Source organism: Metopolophium dirhodum, chromosome 1, assembly GCF_019925205.1.
Source record: "Metopolophium dirhodum isolate CAU chromosome 1, ASM1992520v1, whole genome shotgun sequence".
Taxonomy (NCBI): domain Eukaryota; kingdom Metazoa; phylum Arthropoda; class Insecta; order Hemiptera; family Aphididae; genus Metopolophium; species Metopolophium dirhodum.
In genome coordinates, this window is record NC_083560.1 from 45,203,872 (window position 1) to 45,231,240 (window position 27,369).

The 27,369-nt window shown below is 28.8% G+C and overlaps 2 protein-coding genes across 2 annotated transcripts; one reads left to right on the top strand and one right to left on the bottom strand.

Moving 5' to 3' along the window:
* LOC132939436 (uncharacterized) lies at positions 1-21,935 on the bottom strand. Its single transcript, XM_061006598.1, has 3 exons — positions 21,836-21,935; positions 897-966; positions 1-535 (listed from the first exon to the last, which is right to left on the bottom strand). The coding sequence occupies exons 1-3, from the start codon at positions 21,933-21,935 to the stop codon at positions 1-3; spliced, it is 705 nt and encodes a 234-aa protein (XP_060862581.1).
* LOC132935191 (piwi-like protein Siwi) lies at positions 21,153-27,225 on the top strand. The gene is made up of 18 exons (XM_061001662.1): positions 21,153-21,219; positions 21,812-22,068; positions 22,128-22,167; positions 22,367-22,486; positions 22,774-22,985; positions 23,142-23,327; positions 23,392-23,568; positions 23,660-23,815; positions 23,880-24,025; positions 24,093-24,201; positions 24,313-24,602; positions 24,660-24,814; positions 24,880-25,004; positions 25,061-25,229; positions 26,295-26,416; positions 26,479-26,636; positions 26,763-26,910; positions 26,972-27,225. Exons 2-18 carry the CDS (start codon positions 21,934-21,936, stop codon positions 27,086-27,088), a joined length of 2,565 nt encoding a protein of 854 aa, XP_060857645.1. The 5' UTR covers positions 21,153-21,219; positions 21,812-21,933; the 3' UTR covers positions 27,089-27,225.
* Positions 27,226-27,369: the final 144 nt, after the last annotated feature.

Genomic DNA, 27,369 nt, shown 5'->3' on the forward strand with positions numbered 1-27,369 from the left:
CTAGTCTTCATTGTCGTCTTCATCTTCACTTGAACTGCTTTCGTCAGGATTAATGGTCAATATTATTGGTTCTAATATCTCATCCCTTAGTTCCGCCTTGACAAAGTCCTCCTCCTGAATCTTGACGCAATGTTCTCCACATTTGGCCCAATCCTCCGGAGTTACTGCATCGATCTCTTTATGCACAAGTGTCTCGACATCTGCAATTTTGAATGTTGAATTTTTTTCAGCCACTCTGCCTTTAACTTGGGCCCAAATTAGATCTATTGGATTGTACTGACAGTGGTAAGGGGGAAACCTTACCACTTCATGACCCATTTGGAATGTTAGTTGATCCAGTTTATATTTTTTTCTGCGTGGCATCGAAAGTTTCACTTTTTCTCGTAACTCGTTAAGTGTTTCTACGGGAGAAAAATCTATATTTTTATCCCGTAACCACTGTTGTACATCTGCCTTTCTACTGTTAGACTTCGGATAGTTCTCGACCAACGAAGAGTGATACGATGCGTTTCCATAATAATAATACTCGGCTCTTCTAAGTTAAGTAACATTTGTGAAAACCAACTTTCAAAAATTGTAGCATTCATTTGTAGCATTCATTTGAGAATGATAATCTTTGTTACCAGAATTACATCTAATAATAAGTTTTGATTTTTTAATGAACTAGTAAATAAATTAGTAAGCTTTGGAATAGAGTAAGTACTGCAGATGAATTAAAATGATAATTTAGTCCAGCGCTTTAATATAAGTAATACCCAACTATAAATTAATAAATTTAAAAAAAAAAACAAAAATTTTACGAAGGTCGATAGCACGCACGGCACCACGAAGAAGTTGGTAGTGGCGTTGTTCACCTCATCCACGTAGGGTTTTTTTCTCCTCCGGTATGACCTTACGGCAATTTTGGGTGATTGCCGTGCGTCAGACCTTCACATACATCATTGCTATTGCTATACGGCCTGTGGCCTAATTGGAAGTAACAGACTTTTGTCTGTATTTGTCAATTCTTAGCTATATATTGTCATTGTAATAATAACTACAAAATCTTTAAAATCATTTTCAATTTGATAAATTTTGTCAAAAATCAAATTTTAAATGCTTATAAAAAAATTGTGCATATATATTTTTAATAATTTTCAACCGCTATTTTGATAACAATTCAGCGGGAGCCTTGTATTAAATGTTCACGCTTTTTGACTTAACACAGACAATTTGATTGACATTTTATACTAGCATTTTAAATGCACCTTAAAATTTACAAAAAATAAACATCCGCTATCAATGAAAATAGTATGATAACACTTACAACGTCTTTGATAATTTTTTTATTTAATACATGGTCTTAGATTAGGTTTAATATTTTGCTCCTTGGGTTCAACATACATAGAGGGCGCCACACACTTGTTGTTTTATAGTATTAGAAAGAAGATTTCAACTTAATAATCATTAATAAGTAATAACAATATAAATATAATATAAAATATCCCAGGCTGACAAATCGTCTCCATTCAGATTCTTTTCCGTATACATTGATACTATATCATTGAACTCAAATTTAATACCATGCATTGTACATTTACCCACTTGTAACCTACTGTACAGCAGAATAACATCCACTTACCCACTTGTTTTCATTTGAGATGCTGGTATTAGAATTTTTTCTCAGTTCTACAAGTCTATTTTGGATTTACTCTTAGTATATTAAAAATACATTAATTTTTTGTAATAGCTTTGTAAACGGAAAGGTCAATTTAGATGGTTACAGCAACGCTCTGTTTCTTAGAATCGACAACAGCATTGTAATAGCCTTATAGGATTATAAGGGTCGTCACGGCTGAACACATGTCTTACCTACCCCGTATTTGTACCTAGTACACACTTTAATGTTGTTATTTTTATATTGTTCGCAGCATAATATAATATTGTAAGTATTTTTAATATTATATAATATGTCTAACCATTTTATACGATGATTATTGCTGTTTATAAATGTAAATGTGGTAATAGGCTGTAATAGCATAGGCGTAATTTGGTTAAAAATATGAATTAACACGTATTGACATAATTTATAATACAGGGTTAAATTCGGAAATAATTGTGGGGCTTTATGTGTTTTTTGGGTGGCTAAGTACCCTTCAACAATTATAAACGCAACGCTTAATTATGTGTAATAGGTACAAATTTAGCATAAATCAATTATTTAGAGATAACAACTAAAAACTAAGATTTAAAAATATTGTGTGGTCTTTGAATTCGATAAGTTAATAAGAATAATGTGATTATTGCAAATTTAACAATATGAACGAACGGAAGTGGTAATAGTAGATATAACAGTAGGTATGGTATGGAATAATATGAAATAATATGTATAATTGAAGTTTGAACTAAAACAAAGTCAAAAATCATAAATAATATTTAATCAAAATTAGGTACAAATTATAAATGTCTGATTCACACAGTGGCGCATTTAAGGGGGGGGGCAACTGGGGCAAGTGTCCCGGGTGTCAAATTTTAGGGGTGGTTAAATTTTTATAATTTAACCATTGATTATAAATACTAGTATTAAACACTACCTACACAAAACTGAAATCTTTCTATTTTGTCTGATATAATTATTATAAAAAGAAAGAATATAAAATAAACATAGACTTTATACTCATAAAAGATCTATGATTATAAACTGTTTGCATACGAGTCTATGGACTATGAGTGGCACATAATTGCGACAATTACAGATATAAATATCAATGATTCATATATTATATTATGGCCTGTGGTGGCAATTACATTTTATCAGCTAATACAAGTTCAAAATAACATAATATCCATAAACATTTTCCCGATTGTCGACCGCCCAACCTCGCCGACCATTTTTATTTTATTTTTGTCAACCTACTTGTAACTTTATGTTTGACTGTTGTAACGGGGTTGGGAAACCTGTTATGTTTAGATAATTCAGTGAGGGTTTTCAGAGCTCTATGAATTATATTTTAACCGTAACTTGGGAGCTTCAGAAAAGATATATCAAATATTAAGTTTTAGTTGATATGTTTTTATTATTACACAATACTCATTGAGACATAAGTACACAATACTTATTAAATACAGAAATATCGAAAGATTTACTAACAGTATTGTCACCCGGAGTTCGTTGGCTTGCGGGTACAGTACTAGTCCCAGAACTAACGAACTTAACATTGGTGTCTCCCTATGCTAACAATCGCTTGTGTATATGTGTACCCGGATAACTATAATACTACGTATATAAGCCTTCATCCTTATTAGTATTATTCATATTTATACTTATACTTTACAATAGATCATGTAACGGTGTCACACATAATATATGAACCGCTACACTACCTTGTGTAATAAATAATAATATCCTTAGACGCAAGAAATACTGAAAAACGACAAAAAAAATTTAAATGTAGTGATGACAGTTCAACAGAAAAAATTGTCACATATTTTGTAATATTATATCAATTAATGTGAGAATTGTTGAAAAGAAAATTTGCACATGACGACCTTTTAAAAATTAACTAAAACTACAGCAGCAGACTAAAGGTTATCTGCTGAGCTTTTTAAGGAATACAATACAGATTTGGAAACTCCATTTTCCAATGAATGTATTCATTTTGGGAGTTATTTAAAAACCATTTCCAATTCTCCTCAAATTATACAAGACATTTTAATGTTTATAAAAAAAAATGATTTAAAGGGTATCTTCCCTTAAGAGGATGCTACACCCACATGCGTTCTCTCCGTCTTACAAACGCATAACGATAACATTGCAAATTGTACGCTCAGCAGATTACGTTTAGAGCTCTGTTAGTTTAAAAATTACAGTGAATTTGACATTTTATAAAATTTAGAAGTAAAAATATTATCTAGTTAACCTTATATTAATATATATATCTTATATTTTAAAATACTCATAACTTGCTTTAAAATTAAAATATAAAAAAAAACCTACGAGGTTCACTAGATAATATAATCTTACATTTCAATTTTATAAGCGTGTAGCGCCCTCTTGTTCCTATTGTTTATTATGCACTCCAGTTAGTAACTCTTCAATTGAGTTATAATTTTCAGGACTAAAACGCATACAATCATACACAAGGTCAAATAACATAATATAGGCGTTGTAAGACTGTCTGCATCAGCAATCATGAACATTGAACATAGAAGCTGATGTCACTATAACAATAAACTATGATGATGTTATTCAGGAATTTTTTCAAGACCATGTACGACGAAAAATATAAGAGCATTTTTTAAAATATTTTTTGTTGAAGTACCTATAGGTATTATAATGATTTTAAGCATATTTATATTTATTATCTACAAAAAATATTCTATATTAAATGTATATTTCTAGGAGGGGGAGAGGGGCGTTAGTAAAATGTTGCCCCAGGGCGCTTTATGTCTAAATGTGCCACTGGATTCACACCGCACAAAAATAATGCTAAAAATTATAATACCTATTAATGATGTCAGTAGGCAGTATTTTAATTGAATTTAAACCATTATTTTTTTATAAACTCTAAAACAAATGGCCTACTGTTATGTATGGGTATACTGCCTCGGTATAATCGTTGAATGAAATTGTATGATGTTCACTGTGTAGTAATTATAGGTTAGTATACCTACTTACACGTTAATGCAATATTTTTTCCTCTAAATATAGGTGGTTTATTTAAATATTTGTTCGTATTTATGCGTTCTCGCAAATTGCTTACCGAGTTCGTCTAAGGCGTAGAAAATAATATTATGAACACGAGAACACGATAAATATAATCATCCCATTTTCCAGCCAACGTATGCTCAATGCTGCACCCCTTAATATTTTAACTGTGCGTTTTCGGGACGTTATAATATAATATATACTGTGACGACTAACAAGTATATAAAATAATATCAATAGGTATGGTATATCATGTCCTTACAGATGTTTTCGTGTTGGAAGAAAATATTATTTGCCCACACCCTCGACAACAAAGAATACAATTCTATTATATTGTATCCATGTAAACGACATCACTGTGGCGGGGCAGATAAATTAATGACGTCTATACTACCTGTACCTACTCCTCGCCACCCTCACACAATGTTCACCGTTACAATAATACTCTGGCGTCGCAGTTTCTTCATCTCATTGTCCCCTTAATTCCACAAACCGCCCACCGTGACGGTCGCCTCGTGGTTTTCGGTGTGTGCCGGCCGGTGCTATACAATATGGTTGCTCACTTGCAAGGACAATACATTTATGGTCGTCTCCAAGACGTAGTATATAGCCATGTAGGTTAGGTACCTACGTGTTTTTAGAAGGATCTTTATACGAACATAACTACTTTTAAAAACTCGGTTTGTTGTACTGACGTCAATTGGCGTGAGTGCGATGTTGCCGATTTGACCTACTATCCGATTTTAAGTGCAGCTCAGCGTCATGAGTCATGACCATTATGTATATAATTTTGAGAAAATATAATATTATGTGGTAGGAAGACTGAGAAAATAATTGATAGGTACTTATTAGTTTTTGTTGGAGTATAATTTATAAGTGATTCATAAATTTACTTTTTCATATTTACTGACACAATACAAATTCTAAAAACAAATCGACCACTTTCTAAAGAATCCATTTATTATACATAATATTTCTCATATTCTCAGTTAGGTACATATAGATATATATCAACCGTGTTTAGTATTGCAATTTAATTTGTTTGACCCCTACAGAAACGTCTAAAATGACGCCATTGAGGTAGGTAGATACTTACTACAGACCTGCAAGGGCCGTTTATTTTCGGCACGGTCCGGTCCATCAATTTTATCCTCAGGCCCGGCCCGGCCCGGTCCAAAAAATATTGTGAAAAAAAATATAATATTACTATGGTATATAAAAAGCTTTATTATACCCACCAATCAATATATTATTATATGCATTGTGATTGTATCTACTATCTAATATCTATCCATAGAGTCTACCTGTACCAACATCGGTTTTATCATTATTATTTATTAAAATTTTATTTCGAAGAAAAATCCTTAAAAAGCCCGGTCCAACCCTTGATTTATTATTCGAAGTCCAGCCCGGCCCGGCCCGAAAAATTGTACAAAAAAAAAGCCCAGGCCCGGTCCGGAATAAAATTCCAAGACTTAAAAAGCCCGGTCCAACCCTTTATTTTATTTCAAAGGCCCGGCCAGGTCCAATGTTACTACGGGCCGGGTTTTTTAAGGATCGGGTCAGGCCAGCCCGGCCGTTGCAGGTCTTTAATACTTACTATATTTAATTAGCCCTCATGACTTTTCTGCAAAGAAATTAATAATTATGATAATATTTGTGTAATTATGTAATTATGTCTATGATAATAAATAATAATATAAAACGACGTAGGATGACAATCGTGGACATGTAGATTGCTAATGTAGATTATTTTCAGTTATATTTGACGGACAACACATTTTGCCCCATCTCATTAAAAACTGAAATACTAATTAGTTATTATAGATATTGGTACTTATTTGATATTGTGGATATAGATGGATATAGATGGGTAGTTGCAGTGGCGTGGTGAAGGGGGTCTAAAAAGAGCGGCCGCTTCTCCAAATTTTTGGTGGGTGGGTATTGGGTAATGGGTATTAATTTTCAGCATACATATGTACATAAATACATAATATGTTATAAAATTAATGAAGTACTAATGTAAAAAAGGTGGATAAGTGGATGTCGCTCTGCTGTACAGTAGGTTACAAGTGGGTCACTGTAATGGATGGTGTTAAATTTGAATTCAATGATATAATATCTTTGTATAAGAAAAACGATTCTGAGCGAAAAAGTCAGCCTATGAAATAAGTATATTTGATGATATTATTGTGAATAAAGTAATTTATATATAACCTATTTACGTGGAGCCTTGTTTTAAATTTTCAATCCTTAGCCATAAAAGTTAAACATTTTATACATTTTTAACTACAAAATAATTAATAAATTATAAATTTGATAAATGTTGTCAAAATTTGAACTTTAAATGCTTATAAAAAAAAATTGTGCCTATGTATTTTTAATATTTTTCAACTGCTATTAAAACGATATATCACGAGCCTTATATTAAATTTTCACGCTTTTTTACCCAACAAATAACATTTTATTAATATTTATAGAAAAAAAAAACTAAAAAAATTGAAAACTGACAATGTCCGAAATCAGCTCAAAAAGAGTCAAAATATCTTCAAAATTGTATGGTGTATAGAAAATGTTAATATAAACATTCAGTGAAATTTTCAAGTATCTACAATTACTCATTTTTTAATTACAATAAAATAAGAAAATTGTTACATGAGAAATCGAGTGAATATCAAATGTTGTAAAAATATAAATTTCAGACGCTAATAAAAATTTAATTTAAGTTTCTTGTACACATTTTTTTTTTGATAAAGGTAGAAAAACTTATGAGTAATCTTATGTTACATTTTCAAATCTTAGATTTAAAAAGAAAAATTTTTATGAATTCTCAACTCAAAATAATTTGCTAATTTTCGTGATTTTTCCGTATTTTGTCAACATTTGAACTTTAAATGCTTATAAATAAAAAACTGTGACTAAGGATTTTTAATTTTTTTCATCTGCCTTTGAAACAATAACCTAGGAGCCTCCTATTAAATTTTCAAGCTTTTTTACTCAACAGGTAAAATTTTATTGATATTTATAGAAAAAAAACCTAAAAAAAATGGAAATTGACAATGTCCGTAAACAGCTCAAAATAAGTCAAAATATTTGGAAAATGTTATGGTGTATAGGAAATGCAATTAAAAACATTCAGTCAAAATTTCATTTCCTTACGGTCATTTGTTTTAGAGTTACACCAAAAACCAAAATCGATTTTTTCGAACTCAGATTTTGCGTAAAAATTCCCGTTTTTTCCTTAATTTTTCTTTTGTTTTTCACGTCGATTTTGAAAACTACTGTGAAATTTTTACTTTTGACCCCCCCCCCCCCCCCCCCCCAAAGTACCAACTAGATTCACTTTCCTATCAGAAAAGTTACTGTTGAAGAAAATCCAAGCACTTTTACTGTCCTAAAAGGTGATGACAGACACAAAAAAAAAAAAAAAATAAAAAAAAAAAAAAAACACACATCATTGTAAAATCAATACATTCATCGCTTCGCTCAGAATCTAAAAAGGGTGGCAAGTGGGTACCGCTCTGCTGTTTATTAGATGTTCAATGGGTAATTTTAATGGATGTGTTAAATTTTAATTCAATGATATAAAATCATTGTACACGAAACCCGAAACTGAACGAAGACGGTCTGCCTATATTACTGTATTTTATAATATTGCTATTGAAGTAATAACAGTATGTTAAATTTGTCGAAAACATTTAATTTGTAATACTTTAAATGTTATATGTACCCACGAATAATATTTTTAAATTACAAAAAAAATAACTAAAAACATTATTTTTCGTTTAGGTACATAGATATCTAATTTTGTTCAAATTTGAACATAAAATGTCTATAAAAAAATATATTTGAAGAGTTTTGGGTTACAATATAATCTACTTATGAAAAACAATTATGTTTTAATTTTTCAATTTTTAGCTAAAATGTATCATTTTATACATTTTTAACTACAATATAATTTGCAATTTTTCGTCATTTTCTTTTCATCGCTTACATTTGAAAATGTTTTATTAATTTGTAACTGAATAAAAATTTGCAAATTTTCGAGACTGATGAATTTCATCAAAATTCTAATTTCAGACAGTCATAAAAAATTATTGTAGACCTACGCTCAACTTTTTTTAATTTCACTATTAACAACTTATGTAGTTATGTGGAACTGTACCTATTACATTTCCAAGTTTATTGCCCTAACAAAATTTTTACCGACAGCAATTTAAAAAAAATTGCTTGTATAGGTAGCTATCAACAGTTCAAAAAGAATCAAAATATTTTGCCAATATTTGGTAAGACTATTTCATATATCTACATTCTACGGTTATTATTTCATAATAAATCAATTTTGTTGAAAATTGGCTTTGCGTAAAAATTCTCATTTTAGATTATGAGTGGAGCTATGAGCCGATGAATATATTGATTTTACAATGATAATGTGTGCGTTTTTTAAATTTGTGTCATCACAGGAAAACTGGGAATTTTTACGCAAAATCTGTTTTTGAGAAAATCGATTTTGGTTTTTGGAGCAACTCTAAAACGAATGACTGTAAGTACATGACATTTTGACTGAATGTTTATATTAGCATTTTCTATACACCATACAATTTTGAAAATAATTTGACTTTTTTTGAGCAGTTTACGGACATTGTCAGTTTTAAATTTTTTTAGTTTTTTTTTTTCTATGAATGTCAATAAAATTTTATTTGTTGGGTAAAAAAACTTAAAAATGTAATACAAGGCTCTTCGTATATTGTTACAATAACATTTGTAAAATAGGTATTAAAAATTCATTGTCATATTTTTTTTTTTTTTTTGTAAACATTTAAAGAAAATGTGTATATTATTTTGAGTTATAAATTATAAAAAATTTTTCTTTTTAATTTTAAGATTTTAAAATGTAATACAAGATTTCTTATAAGGCTATCTACCTTTATCAACAAACAAATGTCCATAAGAAATTCAAATTAAATTTTTACGAGTGGTTGAAGTTCAAATTTTTACAACATTGGATATTCACTCAATTACTCATGTAGCGATTTTCTTATTTTGTTGAAATTCAAAAACGAATAGGTAACCATAGGTTCTTGAAATTTACATCATATGTTTAAATTATCAATTCCTATAATAGATAAAATTTTCAAAAATTTTCAAAATGTTTTAACTTGTTTTGAGCTGTTTACGGGCAATTTAAAATTTAATTTCAATTTTTTTTTCTATACATTTCAATACAATTTTATTTGTTGGGCCAAAAAGCGTCGAAATTCAATACAATCCTGATATATTGCTTAAATAGCAGCGTAAACATACATAGGCACAATTTTTTTTAATATATATATATAAAAATTATATATAAATTAATTATATATTCAAATATTATACAATTAATAATATATTTATTTTATCCAATTTCAAATCTAGGTAAGTTAGTCACTTTTTTCAACTTCCTAGTTAAAGTTAAGTTACTTTAATATAAAAAGTAACTAAGTTAGAATATAAGTTAGTTTCTGAAATTTACCAAATTTCTAACTTAGTTAGATAGAAGTTAGTTTGGTGAAAATAGTAACCTAAGTTAGAGTATAGAAGTTAGAAATTAGTTTTTTTTTAGTTTAAAATATAAATTTAAAAACTATTTTTTCAAATGTAATGCATGCATTATATAAATTAATTATTAAGGTATTATTATTAGGTGGGTAATAACTTTCTAACCTAACTTTAACTTTGTTTATTCATATTTTTATTTTATCTTTTATACTATACATATTTAAATTAATTTAGATTCATTTTTGTTATAACTTTTATTTTATATACGAAGCATTTTAACAATTTTACCAGCATTTTAAGCTTCATAAGTCATAACATCATTGATCATATTATATTGTATATTATATTCTGTGATTACTATAGTATCTAAATACAATTATTATATTAAAATTATATACATATATATTATTTTTTTAAATATTATTTAATAATAACAATACAAATATTATTATTATTAAGTAACAGTAATAGAATAAAGGAAAAAGATATATTGTAAACATTTTGAGTATATTATCATTTTGGTTTTTTTTTCGTATACCGGTGATGTCCTATCAGCTTCTCTACGACTACCTCATACCGTAATAATATTATTTCGGCCGCCAGTGTAATATTATTAATATGTTTTATATAACATTAAAACTAAAACATTTTATAAACCTCCATACCTACGACGACAGCTGCACACCCTTGTCGGAGACGCGCAGTTAGGCTATGTAGGTCGTCTGGTGTCGTGCACTGCAGTGTCGTATTATTATTATCGTTTATTATCTTTATTCTTACCCAGCAAAAGATAAGCAAAATAAAATGGTCTCTGAGAAGTGGCGTGTTTCTTTAGAAGGCAGGCGATTTCTCGGCGCCGACACCCCGCAGTGTTTATCTGCGGACGATTTCACGTATTGTGCCTAGGTACTCGTACCCACATTATAATTTCGTGAGGCCAATAGCTATATTTTCAGATAATATTGTAAAAAGGCACGTAGCACTATATGCATTGATACCGTACGTTATTGAAATGTGTTGGTCGTAGCCGGCGGCGGTCGTAGGTCGGCGGCGTGCTTTCAATGGTTACTTTTCCACTAAGCCGAAAACACGGTTTTTCGGTTCAAAATGCAGCTGTCAACCGCTGAATTATTTATGGGATTTAAGATGACCCGTCGACAAAAGCGAGCAAGAGATGGCCTTTCCTATCGGGGAATGTCGATACCTAGTAACATTTAATGTAGTCACTGCCACGTATCGGAAATAACATTTATTTTTTTCTGAAATTTCACATTATATAATATTTTACTGAAATCACAAACAAATAATATTAGTAGTATGATTTCAAAAGAGAGGTAGTACATACATTTTGTATTTTAAAAACGATTGTTGATTATCCAATTAAAAATAGAAATAAATAAATGATACCTTGGTAATAGGTATTTATATTATATTATATATAGGTATATTATATAATATGATGTACCTAATATTTTCGTTCGACGTTCATGATAATTAATACATTTTATCTGTAGGAATTTGGTGATCGGAGCTCATATAGGCTTAGCGACCGGCTATTTCTCACAATTTATTAGTAGATATATTATAATATATTATTGGGTCTAGGTCACTTTGTACGGTTTAGCATTACAAGTGCAAAACGCGGCAAACATTAAAAATTTCAATTAAAATAGTTTTAAGATATAGTATATTAACGAGTCAAAATAATCAATGTGTTTTAATTAACTGGTTAGATAACATACACATATAACTTGTTGCGTTAATATAATATTTATAAATTAATATAGGGCCTGGAACTTAATGACACCTAAAAATATTGAAATTATAAAAATTATTATATAGTTTGACTATATGATAATAAATTATGATTGTATTATATTATCAAAAATTATGTTAAAAAGTAAATTAAAAATGTGTAAAATATAAATAAATATGCTAAAATGACAAAATACAAATCATTATCGATGGGTAATGTATTATAACTGAATCGCGGAAAAAAAAAGTCCCACACTAGGAAAAAAAAGTCGCGATAAAAATGAATGAAAATATATCAAAAATGAAGTAGAAATATGTTATAATTGTATTGAAAAATACATTAAAGTTGCATAAAAAATCATATAATATCATAAAAAATGTTAATTACTTACTCAAGGGGATTTTCTGTCTTTGTCAAACACACAGGTGACATAGTGTTGTAAACGTGTTTTTTGCCAAACATACCAGTTTATCTAGCGATAAGATTTCTGAAAACATATTTGAATTATTCGTCGTCAAGTCCACATGAAATCAACTTTCCCGAATGTTTGATATTATACTCCTAACTCCTAAAAACGTGATATTAAAAAAAAAAGTATTTAAAAATGATCTTATTTCAATTTTTGGAAATGTTAAAATCAAAAAATCAAAATTGTGGGCAAATCGATTTCAAGTAGACTTGACGAAAAATTCAAATCTGTTTTCAGAATTCTTATCGCTTTATTAGATAAATTTGTATGTTTGGCAAAGAACCCGTCTAAAATCCTATGTCGCGCGTGTGTTAGACAAAAACAGAAAATCACGTTATCGAATCCCCTTAAATCACATATTAAAATATAATAAAATGTAATACAATAGTCAATAATAAATACAATTATAGTACCTATATAATTATAATAATAATGCTATAAAAATGTAATATTATAATTAGGTATACACTTCTTTCTTATGTTATGAGTAGAGCGCGGATTTTTATGCACTAAAAAGTATCAAAATATGCCATATAATATGCAGTAAAAATCATGAAAATATGCAAAAAATATGCAGTAAAAATCATGAAAATATGCAAAAATATGCAGTAAAAATCATGAAATTCATTTTTTTTATTTATTTAAAATTTTACAAATTAAACTTCTTATAACAATTAATTACTTAAATACTAAAATATTAAATACTTATACAAATTTCTCTTTAAATTTTTTTAATTTTATTTACTATTAAAATGAATGATCATATGCATTTCAAGTTTTTCTTCAGTGAAGCTATGACGTTTATCAGTTAACATGCTTCAATATGCAATAAATATGCAATACATTTTGAATTTTGCCTAAATATGCAAAATTATGCAATAACATTGAAATATGCAGAAATATGCAAAAAAAAATTTCACCATTTGCTTCAAATTATGATGATTCGTAGAGAATACTGACAAAAATCCAAAAATATTAAAAGGAAACAAATATGCAATTGCATAGAAATCCGCGCTTTAGTTATGAGTTACGGCTGTTAAAAAGGCCTGTTTATAGATATACATATTATAACCTATTATTATACCAAAAACCGTTTGTTTTTATGTAATGTTCCTAATCAAAGTTAAAATTATAAGTATCTATAGTACCTAATTTCATATATATTTATTAGGCTACTATATTTGAAAACCATCCAGAATGAATTCCTATTATAACAAACTAAATTTTTTTTTTAAATTACCTCTGCTAATTACTTTTCAATTTATAATGAATAATTTATGATATGAAACTTTTTATATTTTTCTATACAATTTGATATATACCATATTATCATATTAATATTACACTAGAACTAAATAGTAAATTATTAAATTATAGCAAAAGCTAAAAATATGATCTTCATTAAAGAACTTGAAAATTAAATATACATAATATATATTATAATATATACACTATATAGGTATGTAAGCTCCCTTCTATTTTTTATGATATTATATGATTTTTTATGTAACTTTAATGTATTTTTCAATACAGTTTTAACATATTTATACTTCAATTTTGATATATTTTCATTCATTTTTTTTCCTAGTGTGGGACTTTTTAACGGGACTTTATTTTCCGACTACCATTATAACTAATAACCAATGATTACCTACTATTTAGAATGTACAAGATACTTTGATTCATCAAATAATATTTCAACTCAATTATAATATTATATAGTAGAGTCTTGACTTTAGACTGGTTATATATTATAATTTATATACTCTATATTGTATACATTATAGTATACAAAGCGTTCTGCAATCTACCTTTTTACCCAACCGTACAAAGTGTCCGCGTTATCGCGTTATGCATTGTAAACAATGTACCGTGCAATGTAACCGTTTACCTATATTATTATGTGCTGGTCTTAAAGCGTTAAAATATGTAGGATGATTGGAAAAAAAATCAAAATTCGTTAAAGTATACCGGTGCAGGCGGTAAATTACAAAGCTGTGCGTTTGCGTAAAAACTGAAATTCGGAAGAATATAACTTCCAAAATAATAATTTCTGCAAATTTATTTTACACCATCGTTCTTAAATCGTTGAAATACATCTTCAAAAAAATCAGAAAAACGTGTGAAACTAAAGTGAATTTGTTCCTTTATTTAAAATACAAGTAGGCCCCTAATATGTTTTATAATTGTATAATACAGGCATTTATAATTTTTATATTTGACACTGGAAATCCACCTCCCCCCCCTCCTGTCGGTCAATAACAGAAGAGGAATTTTATAAGTGCCCCAAGGTGCACAACATTTCTAAATTCAGCCCTGTCCATGATGTGATAACTTTTCATGACGCATACCGAGACGTGAAATACACCAAACGTTAAAAACTCCGGATCATCGTTTATCATTTATATTATACAGTATCCAAGTATCTACGTGATATATCTAAATACTGAACTGTGGATCTTTTGAACAATGATTCCTAAGAGAGTGTTGTATAATTGAAGTAAAAAATATTAATTTCAAATTTCATTTCAATTTTAGAAATTTTTAAATGCCATTAAAATACATTTTATCAACATTTATATCAACGTTACCAAGATAGAGCTTGTTATTTGTAAATAATATAATGGTAGGTAGTTACTATTTATGTATTAGCTAAATTATTATTTTACTACAAAATGTAAAAGAACAAATTATTGATACGTGAACTCGTCTGGTATTCAAAATTAAGGCTACAATTTTAAACGATAAAAAATATAAGATTGTGGTTTTGTCAATATAATAATAAATCATCCAATATATTATTATAATAATATAATATCTAATCCAACGTGAATGATAAGTTTGTGTAATGCACTAAATAATGACTAATGCGATATCTTATGATAACATGATGAAGCATAGAACGTGCTCTAGTACAATAAACCAAAATCTTCGTATTGCTTTATTTTTTCTGTCATATTTATCATTTCATATAGGTAATACTATAGTACGGTAGATATAAATGTGGTAAAATTATCGATTATTGTCAACAACTGCACGAATTCAATAGTCAACAAACTATTATTCAGTATAATAGGTATTCAACATTATAATCATATTAGTTCATCATTATCTTATATTTTTTAGTCACAATAGTATAGTTAATTATAATGTTACAGGATGCCGGCGCACTATTTGTTTTGTCTCTCTGACTCACGCATAGCATATTTAATTAAAATTTAATAATTAATTTGCGTTCAGCAGAACTGATTTTAGATTCTGAGCGGCTCCGATGAATGTATTGACTTTACAATGATATGTTTTTTTTTTCATCACCTTTTAGAACAGTAAAAATGCTTAGATTTTCTTCAACAGTATATTTTATAAATTTTCTAGTAATCTTCAAAAGCGCCGTGAACAACAAAAAAAAAAAATGAAGGCAAAACGGGAATTTTTACGCAAATACTGTTTTTGAGGAAATCGATTTTGGTTTTTGGTGCAACTCTAAAAAAATATGACCGTTACATACATGACACTTTGACTGAATATATTAGCATTTTCTATACACCATAACATTTTCCAAATATTATGACTTATTTTGAGCTGTTTACGGACATTTTCAATTTCCATTTTTTTTAGTTTTTTTTCTATAAATATCAATACAATTATATTTGTTGGTAAAAAAATCTTGAAAATTTAATAGAAGGCTCATAGTACCTATATTGTTTCAAAGGCAGATAAAAAAAATTAAAAATGTATAGTCACAATTTTTTTTAAAAGCATTTAAGGCTCAAATATTTGTAAAATTCGTAAAAATGACGAAAATTTGCAAATTATTTTGAGTTGGAAATTCATAAAAAATTTTCTTTTTAAATCTAAGATTTCAAAATGTAATACAAGATTCCTCATGAGTTTATTTACCTTTATCAAAAAAAAAAAAAATGTCTACAAGAAATAAAATAAAATTTTTATGAGCGATTGAAATTCATATTTTTATAACATTTGATAATCACTCGATTTCTCATGTAATAATTTTCTTATTTTGTTGTAATTAAAAAAAGAATGACTGTAGATACTTGAAAATTTCACTGAATGTTTATATTAGAATTTTCTATACACCATACAATTTTGAAAATTTGACTCTTTTTGAGCTGTTTACGGACATTGTCAGTTTTCAGTTTTCTATAAATATCAATAAAATTTTATTTGTTGGTTAAAAAAGCGTGAAAATGTAATGCTAAGCTCCTGATATATTGTTACAATAGCAGTTAAAAAATATTAAAAATACATAGGCATAATTTAAGAGCATTAAAAATTCGAATTTCGAAAAAATTTATCAAACTTTAATTTTAAAAATTATTTTGTAGTTAAAAATGTATAAAATGTTCAACTTTTATAGCTAAGGATTGACAATTTAAAATAAGGTTCCACGTAAATAGGTTATATATAAATTACTTTATTCACAATAATATCATCAAATATGCTTGGTAAAATCATAGGTTGACTGACCGTTTTCGCTCAGAATCGTTTTTCTTATACAATGATATTCTATCATTGAATTCAAATTTAGCTCAATCCATTACAGTGACCCACTTGTAACCTACTGTACAGGAGAGCTACATCCACTTACCCAATTTGTTATTGTTAGTTTCATTATTTTAAATTAATCTATTGTTAAACCTTATGGTAAGGATATTAATATCGTTATGACATCTGTTGAGTTTTAAGTGATATTTTAATTAGGTATAAAGTGAATAATGAGCAATTTAAATTGTTTAGTATATGACTTAGTACTAGGTGATAACTCACTTTAAAAACGAAATATGAATTAGAGCTTATAGGCAATATTTTAATAGGACGCCGCTTGCGTTGACTCCGTTTTACAAACGCATGACATAGTAAAATAGTACATTCTGAATAATTAATTTATCTGTGTTATGTTTAATTTTAGAGCGAATTGACATGCTATTTAATGTAGATTTAAGATTATTATCCAGTCAATGACAAATGTTTATTTTATATTTTAATTTTAAAGCGAGTTATGAGCATTTTTTATTAGAATATGAACGCCGAACGGCTATAAAAATATATAATTTAAAATATAAAAACCACGTAAGTCTTCTTGAGTTTGATAATAAATCAATTCACTTTAATGGTACAACTAGCAATACAAATCGATCTGTCAAACTCAAATTTTGGCATGGACTTATGCGCAGTGCACAGGTCACAACTCACAGATACAAAATAAATAATACACAGACATCATATAAATATCATAAATACATTTGTTTGTGATGTATTTGGAAAAGATATTACGGTCCTTGCGGATTTTCATGTTCCATTTGTAGAAATAAAATTGTTTAATTGGTTCTAATTAAATAAAAATTTTAAATAAATTTGTAAATAAGAATAAATGTTTGAGATTTTATTTAATATTTTAATTTAACTTAACATGCGTTCCATACTTTCATTTTTTTTCATAATTTGAGGAACAGAAATTTTCGTTCAAGTTCCTTAAAAATGGGAACTCATTCCCGTTTCTCGTTCCTGTATTTTAAAAAGAACGCGTTCCAAGCTTCGTTTCTACAAAAGGAACACGTTACACGATTTAATACGTTAAATCCCAACACTGATACCTACTGGCTACTATAAGTAGGCACCAAGCTATAAGTTAAATTATTTGTATTAAATTATCGCACTTCATCAAATACAAACAATTATGAACAATTTATATACTAATGAATTTAAGAAATACCTCAGTCCCTTTTTGATATCACAACTTTTCTAACTTGAGTTTTTTTTTCTTGGCCGGGTTTTTACATATAGTTGTACATGTAGTTGTACATTGATATATGTATATGTATAACAATATACGAAAATTATGTCTTTGTTAAATGAACGTAGTAGTTTAAAATTTTGAAATAAAAATATCGAAAAATGAAATATTATAAAATGAAATATTACACAAAACAAGTTGCACAAAATGTCAAAAAACAAAAAAGATAGGTAATATAAAAAAAGACATCAGTCATGACGTGGTGTGGTGGGAGGGGGGTACGTGATGGCCGGTGGGTGAAGTTGATATTGGTCTATGGCCAATGGTCACCTCTAAAACGTTCTCACGGCCTGTCCTGCGGGGTGGATGAGAATCGAGTGCGCGTTTTCTCAGAAGGGAATGGTGAACATGGATGCAACTAGTGCGCTAGACGGTGATTTGCAGGTGCTAAAGACGACTGTTGTGACGGTGACGACGGTGACCAAAGCACGGAGCGAGCGACGAAGACGATAATATTTATAATATCGATCAGTGGTGTGTATCATAAACAAATTGGTGTTGCTCAAATAATTTCAGGGGACCTACCCCTCATTATATAATACTGTTGTACTGACCTATACAATGAACTCTTTGCCTTCTATCAACACCCACTCTCAGCCATATTTAAGGTGTTGCCTGACTGCCTGAGCAAGACTTGGACCATCTTGAACGCCACTGATCAAAGATAAGAAAGCAGATGAACTGCAAGATTGCAAAGCTAGTGGCAGTGTGGCATTCGGCTGTACTATAATATTTTATTGAATACAAAAAAAATCTAAGTCAACTTAGCTAATATTTAAGGAAAAAACATTAAAAATTTTTTTTTTTATACTGAATGCCTGAATACTGAATTTGTTGAATACTTTATGACTTTTACCATTGGTTTTATAATATACCGATAAGGCATAATATTAATATGAATATTGGAATCGGGCAAGCGGCAAATTGCATTCGACTGCTAAATTCGCTGTATCCGTTTGCATTAAGCGCTTTTACTATAAGTTGACAATTGACTAGGTTTATAAGGTATATGTAATAAGTCATAACTAATAAAAAATATTATATACTAACAAGAGGACTTCATACCCGAATGTGTTGTCACCTTCTTAATAAGGTATAGTGGCTAGTACTACCTACATAACTTTTAAGTTAAAAGCAAGGACATTATTCTATTGTTCTCAATTTTCTCGATGGATTTTTACGATATTTAAATATTCAAGTGATTTTTGAGAATTTTAATATATTAATATACTTCACAAATCCAATTAAAAATATAAATAACATAAAAACCAACCAGAAAATAGAGGTAATTTTCTTAGCTTAAGGTTTGATAGTAAGTCAAATATTATATATAATATTATAATTTATATAATTTATAATGTAACTCTGATTGAATAATATTATAATATAAATAATATACATAATCATATAATAAAATATGCAAAATATTTTAACATGTTTTTAGAGTTTTTTATGTTATGTTCGTAATCAAAGTTCAAATTACAAGTATCTATAGTAATTTCGTATATATTTATTAGTCTACTATAACAAACTTATTTTTAAAAATTACATCTGTTTATTACCTTTAAATTTATAATGAATAATTTATAATATGAAACTTTTTATATTTATCTATACAATTTGATGTATACCATATTATCATATTAATATTACACAAGAACTAAATAATAAATTACTAAATTATAGCAAAAGCCAGAAATATGATCTTCATTAAGAAACTTGAAAATTATATATACATATATATTATAATATATACTATTTAGGTATGTAAGCTCCCTTCTATTTTTTATGAGATTATATGATTTATGTAACTTTAATGTATTTTTCAACAACATATTTATACTTCAATTTTAATATATTTTCATTCATTTTTTTCGGGACTTTTTTTTCCTAGTGTGGGACTTTTTTACCGGGACTTTATTTTCCGATTACCATTATAACTAATAACCAATGATAACCTACTATTTGGAATGTATAATATACGTCTTAGAATCCTATTAAAAATATACATAACGTAAAAACCAACCAGAAAATACAGGTAATTTTCTTAGCTTTAAGCTTGATAGTAAGTCAAATATTATATATAATATTATAACTTATATAATTTTTAATATAACTATGATTGAATAATATTATAATATAAATAATATACCTAATCATATAATAAAATATGCAAAACATTTTAAACATGTATTTAGAGTTTTATATGAGCACTATAGAAAATAATATTCCACTCTACCAGACTACTATTAAAATTGATTTTAAGACGTGAGATTTAAGATTTTGAGAAGAATACAAATATCAAAAGAAGTGACTAAATTATACATCATATTTTATAATTTATGTTTACTCAAAAAAAAATATTGCAAATGATTAAAATGCAAATGTAATGTATTTATTTTTTTTATTTATTTATGTAATTATTCAAGGCTCCAATTTATTATGCCAACCGGATTAAAAAAAAACTTATTATGATTCAATGTTTTTGTAAATACTAACTTCTATTTAAATAAAAATAGCATTTTAATTTCGTAAGTTTTCGTAAGTTTTAAGTTTTTTTTCCCTAGGACAGGAAGCGCGCTCTGGTGACTATAAAACCATGGTGATATTTTCAATCAAGTGTATACGCATAGGTAGTGAGCCTATATAAGATTCTTATATAGACTCTGTACGTATATGGGTTCAAAGTGACGACACCTTATCAATACACCTTGAACGAATATTATAAAATAATAATGCAGCTATTGCGGCAAGGCACCGCCTGAAGATTAGTTCTGGAGAATGCCATCGGAAGCGCTTTCTATATGCCTGGTTTATCGTAGTAGTTGCTTATCAATGTATTCTTTTATCCATGGTTCTGGCTCTGCATCACGCCGCAACACTCGTCAGTCGTTATTGTGTCACGCCTCCCAACACTCATCGACGGTGTTCGTTCCAGCTCCTGACCAGCCAAGGTACGTTTGTTAGTTGTATTTTTTTGTCTTAACGTCTATTACTGGCATACAAAACATGGTTTGCATTTATTTTCTTTCATGACGGCGGCGGCGCTGTTCTTCTTTTTGCTTTCTCTCTTCTGCGTGTCGCGAGGATAATATTGCTAGGGGGTCCGTAAAGTAATTCCGAATTCTTAAATTAATAAATTAATTATTTCATTCTAATAATACTTTGTCAAAGAAAATAAAAATGGCTACTCGCGCCGTTTTTTTTTCCAATTCATTTATTAATTATGAGTTGAGGAGACATTTTTTTGTATAGTCTATCGAAGTAAATGATTTAGGTAGTTATTTATTACTTAATAATTAGTTCTGTTGAGACTTAAGTACTATTTTCATTTTTAAATGTCAAAACATTAACTATTTGTTATTTTTTAAACTGTAGAAAATATTAGGCTTTGACTACTGGTAATTAATTTAAATTAAATTCTCGTGTACTTATGGGCATGGAGTGTATTTATGTGTTATTTGAATCCTGTGTCTGTGTGTGCAGTCCCTGATATCGTTTATATGAAAAAAGTTATTTTTGTTTCAAATCAACCCGGTTTATCAGGTCCATCTGAATTTTCTCAACTACCAACAAACCAACCACGTCTATCAGGTCCACCTGGACTTTCCCAAGGAAGAGGACCGAGAGCAATACATTCTACACGACCACAGCAAACGCCAGTTACCATGCAACGTCCACCTCGTCGGGTACTACCACGAGCTCGTGGCGCCCCACAGGTAATGGCCCCTAGGCCACATGGGCCAAGACCGGTGGTTTCTAGTGAAAACCCTTTAGTTCCTAAACAAGATCCAAAAGCAGGAGTAAGATTACTATTGAAATTGTATACATGTATTAAGTATTAATATGCTGTTTTATTAAGGTGCAACAAGTTGAAGAAGGACTTAGACATTTGACTACAGGTAATATACATATAATTTATCACAAATCTATATAAGGCATATTAATATATTCTAAATGATAATATCAACTTATCTTGTCTTAATAATTTCAAATAAATTCAAGTTCATGTTAAATTTGATGGAAATACTTAACACTATCTAAGTTGCTCTTATTATATTATTTTTATTTTATTTTATTTTTATTAAAACTTCTCACTAGGAGGAGATGTACCACAAGTACGGATTGGCAGAGGAGCCGTAAGAGGTCGAAGGCAAATCGATGTTGAACATTACAGGACACCAAGACCACAATCTTCTTTGGGAACAATTGGAAAACAGGGTAAGGCATAGTTTAAATACTAAACATTTTTTTTAACTATTCAGATTATCTGTGATCAGATTATTCACTAAAAACATTAATGACATCTATTTGGGAAATGCGATTTAATGTGATAACTTGATATATTTACTAGCATTGTTATATAAATATTATAATATTGGAAAAATTGATTGTGGTGTTTACATTTAATTTACCATATTAGTAAAATGTTAAACCATATTATGTATGTAATATATTAGTACCATTTGTTGTTATTATGTGTTACTGTATGTTAAAATTTTCCTTAGGAAATTCTGGACAGACAGTAAAATTGTTGGCAAATTATTTTCCAATAACCTCATATACAAATTGGTGTTTGTACCAATATAGAGTTGACTTCAATCCTGACGAGGATAGAATTAGTACTAAAAGAGGGTTATTAAGTCAGCACCGAGAACGTTTAGGAGGATATTTATTTGATGGAACAATGTTGTTTTCTGGAAGCCGATTTGATCCACCTGTAAGTATTGTTGAAATTATTGATTATTGCAATGGTATTTGATTATGAAAAATAATTGTTTTGGTGGAATTTGTTAGGTCACTATTTGTTTGCTAAATGTTTAGTGATTGTCTATGCAACTAGGTATTAAAATATTATAAATTAATTTTGGTTTAGGTTTTTGAACTTACATCAACACGCCGATCTGATGATCAAATTGTAGTAATTAAAGTAAAATTCACAAATGTAATAGAGACCGGTGATTATGCTAACATTCAAGTTTTTAACTTACTCTTGCGTAGTTGTCTTCGTCATCTCAACCTAACAATGGTTGGAAGGAACTTTTATGATCCAGTAGCCAAAGTAAATTTGTAATTCCATAAGTATTATATTTGTTATTTTTCTGACCACTTTTAATTGATTTTAGATTGATATGGCTCAATATAAGCTTCAACTTTGGCCAGGTTATGAAACCACAATTGGCAGGTATGAAGATAACATTATGTTATGCGCTGAAATTTCAACAAAAGTCATGCGTCAAGAGACAGTATTGGACTTTTTAAATGAGTGTGCTGCTGATAGAAATAGAAATAAAAATTGGATGGTGAGTTTATTACTTAATTATGATTTTGTAGGATTTCGGTGAAATTAACCTTAAATAAATAATTAAATGACTAATATATTCTATTATTTAGATAAACTTTATAAGTGGGGTTGTTGGTACCACGGTGATGACAAAATACAACAACGAAACATACAGAATTGATGACATAGATGAAAATTCTGACCCTACATCTGAATTCAAAAAAAAAGATGGATCTAAAATGACATACATTCAATATTACAAAGAAGTACATATCTTCTGATGAATTTAATTATTTTAGACCTAAATTAACATAATTATTACTGTTTTAGAAATGGAATTTGACCATTCGTACTGCCAGGCAACCAATGTTGATTTCAAAAAAAAAGAGATCCATACGACGATTTGGGGAAGAAGATACATTGGTATATCTTGTTCCAGAATTATGTCTTATGACTGGTATAACTGATACCATGAGGTAATCGAACTAAAATTTACTTAATTTGTATTAATTAATATACAAACTATCCTGTTTTAAATTATAGAAAAAATTTCACACTCATGAAAGATATGTCCATACATACCCAAGTAAATCCTAAAGAACGCATGGAACGACTAACAAATTTTGCAAATCGCCTTCTTAAAACACCAGACGTAATTTATTTTCATTACTTTATGCCGTAGTTTATATCGATTCTTTGAGATTTTTAACTATCAATCTTTTTGTAAATTTTTTGAATTTAACACTATTGCATTATTATTTAGTCTGTAGATGAATTGAAAAGATGGAATTTGACTTTAAGTAATAATCTTGTTGAACTAACTGGTCGTACTTTACAACCGGAACCAATTCAAAGTCGTTCTAGAGGGTATAATGGTGGTGAAGAAGCAGATTGGACAAAACATTTACGCTCTTTACCAATGTTCACTTCCGCGATTTTGAAGCATTGGGTCATTTTAGCTCCACAGGACTGTTGTCGAGAAGTTGATTTATTTGCTCAGACTCTAGCAAAGGCTGCACAAGGGATGCGTTTTACACTACCTAAGCCTACTATGTAAGTTTCCTATGTAAGTTTTCTACTGTATATTCATAAACACAAGTATAATTTTAGAGTCCCAATGAATGATGGAAGATCAAATACATTTTTAATCCATTTGGAACAAGTGATAAATGAATCTAATCCGGCATTTATATTATGTGTTATTCCATCGGCACGTGGTGATATTTATAGTTTGATCAAGCGGAAGTTATGTATTGATAGAGCAGGTAATTTCTGAATTTTTTATTTCATTTTTTATTTATTTAATCATTTATTTAACATTGATTTTTAGTACCATCCCAAGTAGTACTGTTTAAAAATGTGCAAAAAAACAATATGTCAGTATGTACAAAAATTGCTATTCAAATAAACTGTAAACTTGGTGGTGCTCCTTGGCTAGTTACCATTCCTAAAAAGGTAATTATATCATGTATTCAATTCAACTTTATTTGCTTACCTAAATCATTTTTCAGGGGATGATGATAGTTGGTTTTGATGTATGTCATGATAGCCAACGGAAAAATATATCATTCGGAGCTTTAGTATCAACCATGAATGACTCTCATACAAGTTACTTCAGTTGTGTTGAACCTCATGAAAGTGGAGAAGAACTTTCAGTTCATTTTGCTACTGGCATAACTAGTAAGTACTTACAAATAAGATAATATCAATAACCTAAATTTTTGTAAACTTTTCCAACTTCTTTACAATTAACCAATTACTGACTAATCATTGAAGTTCTTAGAAAATTTGCCTTTGATAGTTATAAGTTAAGAAATAATACAATATAAATGATATACACATACGATTAAAATATGAGAAATATAGATAAACTACAATTTGAAATCCTAATGCAATAAATGTCAATTAATCTCTTTCAAACGCCCTAAAATGTTAAACAATAGTGTTACCCAACCTTTTTACTAGAGATGTTCTGGGTAGTAAATCTGGCATTAAACCGGGTGTCGAGTATTGGCCGAGTAAAATTTATAGTACTTACCGGGTATCAAGTATAGGCCAAGTAGAAATGTGAATACAAAATGGGTATAATACTACTATCAAAATATCAACTATCAACTATATGTTTATATAGTTTATATTTTTGTAATTCGTAGAAGAAAAACATGATTTGTTTATAATCAATTGGCTATCTGTTATTCCCATGTATATTCCTAGTTATGTACCACGATAAATTATAGTTTATTACCCTAGAATTTTAGATTTTTCCCGTTATATTAATTATAGGTATGTATATATTTATAAATATACTATCAGCGTTTGCCATTGGATATAAGTCGAGTAAAAATGTATTATTTCGCTAGGTACCGAGTAAGGGCCAGGTAAAAATGTAGGTATTACGCCGGGTACCGAGTAAGAGCCGAGTCTTTAATATGATAGCGAGTACCCGGCCATCAAGTAATTGCCTGGTACCTGGTACATCTCAACTTTTCACCACTAGAGTATTTGGAAACTTTTAATAAATGGTTTTCAACCACTGTAATCTTAGTAAAAAGTAAATTTTTTCCTTAAAACAAGGATAACATAACTAAATTTAGCCCTTCTATTTGAAACAATTAGAAGTTGAATAATCACATAATTTTGTTTATTAAACCACAATTTACTATGTAATTAATGTTGAATTGTGAAAATAATATTATAATCTGTGTAGATATAAAAACAAAATACTTATAAAAATTGATTTTTCAGAGGCCTTGGCCAAGTATAGAGCTAAAAATGGATCCTTACCTACTTCTATTATTGTATACAGAGATGGTGTTGGGGAAGGCCAAATATCGCATGTGCATAAGACTGAAGTTAAACTCTTACAGGTATATTATATTAGTAAGGCATAAATATTTTAGATTTCATATTGTAATACATTTTTTTTTAGACTGCTTGTGTACAAGCTTATGGACCCATATCTGTTCCATTTGCATTTGTTATAGTTACCAAACGTATTAGTGCAAGATTTTTTGCTCCTACCAATATAGGCCCTGAAAATCCTCGACCCGGTACAATTGTTGATACTGTGGTTACAGACCCAACCAAGTGAGCTAGCTCATCGATTATTTTACTTGAACGAACATTTTACAATAGAATAAAAACAACTTAATAATGTTGTATTAGTATTTCATATAATATTACTTGTATTTAATGCGTCATTATTAATTTCAGGTACGATTTCTTTTTAGTTTCACAACATGTAAGGCAGGGTACTGTCACTCCTACACATTACGAAGTGATAGAAGATACCCTTAGACTTCCTCCAGATATAATGCAAAGACTTACATTCAAGTTGACTCACATGTATTATAATTGGTCGGTTAGTATCCTTTGCAAACTTATTTATTTTACCCATCTAATGATTTTAACCTCACTTGTAGGGTACTGTGCGGGTTCCTGCTCCATGTCAATTAGCACATAAATTGGCTTTCCTTACCGGACAGACCCTCAGACGTTCTCCTCACACTGCATTGGACGAGCTGTTATACTTTTTATAATCATGTATTCATTTGATCATAGTTCTTAGTTACAACTCTTATTACCTACTTCTTAATGAAATAATAATTAAATATTTTTATTCTATTGATCTTTTAATAATGTTTACCATAGAATACGGTTTTCTTTTTTTTTTTAAGGTTTTAATAACTTATGTAACTCTAACATATAACAATTACATTTTAATTTCTCGAAAAAAATTCAAATGTTCACTATTGTTATTTTTTTACATTATTGAATGAATAAAGTTATCTTAAGTTTACTTTTATTTTAAATATTAATG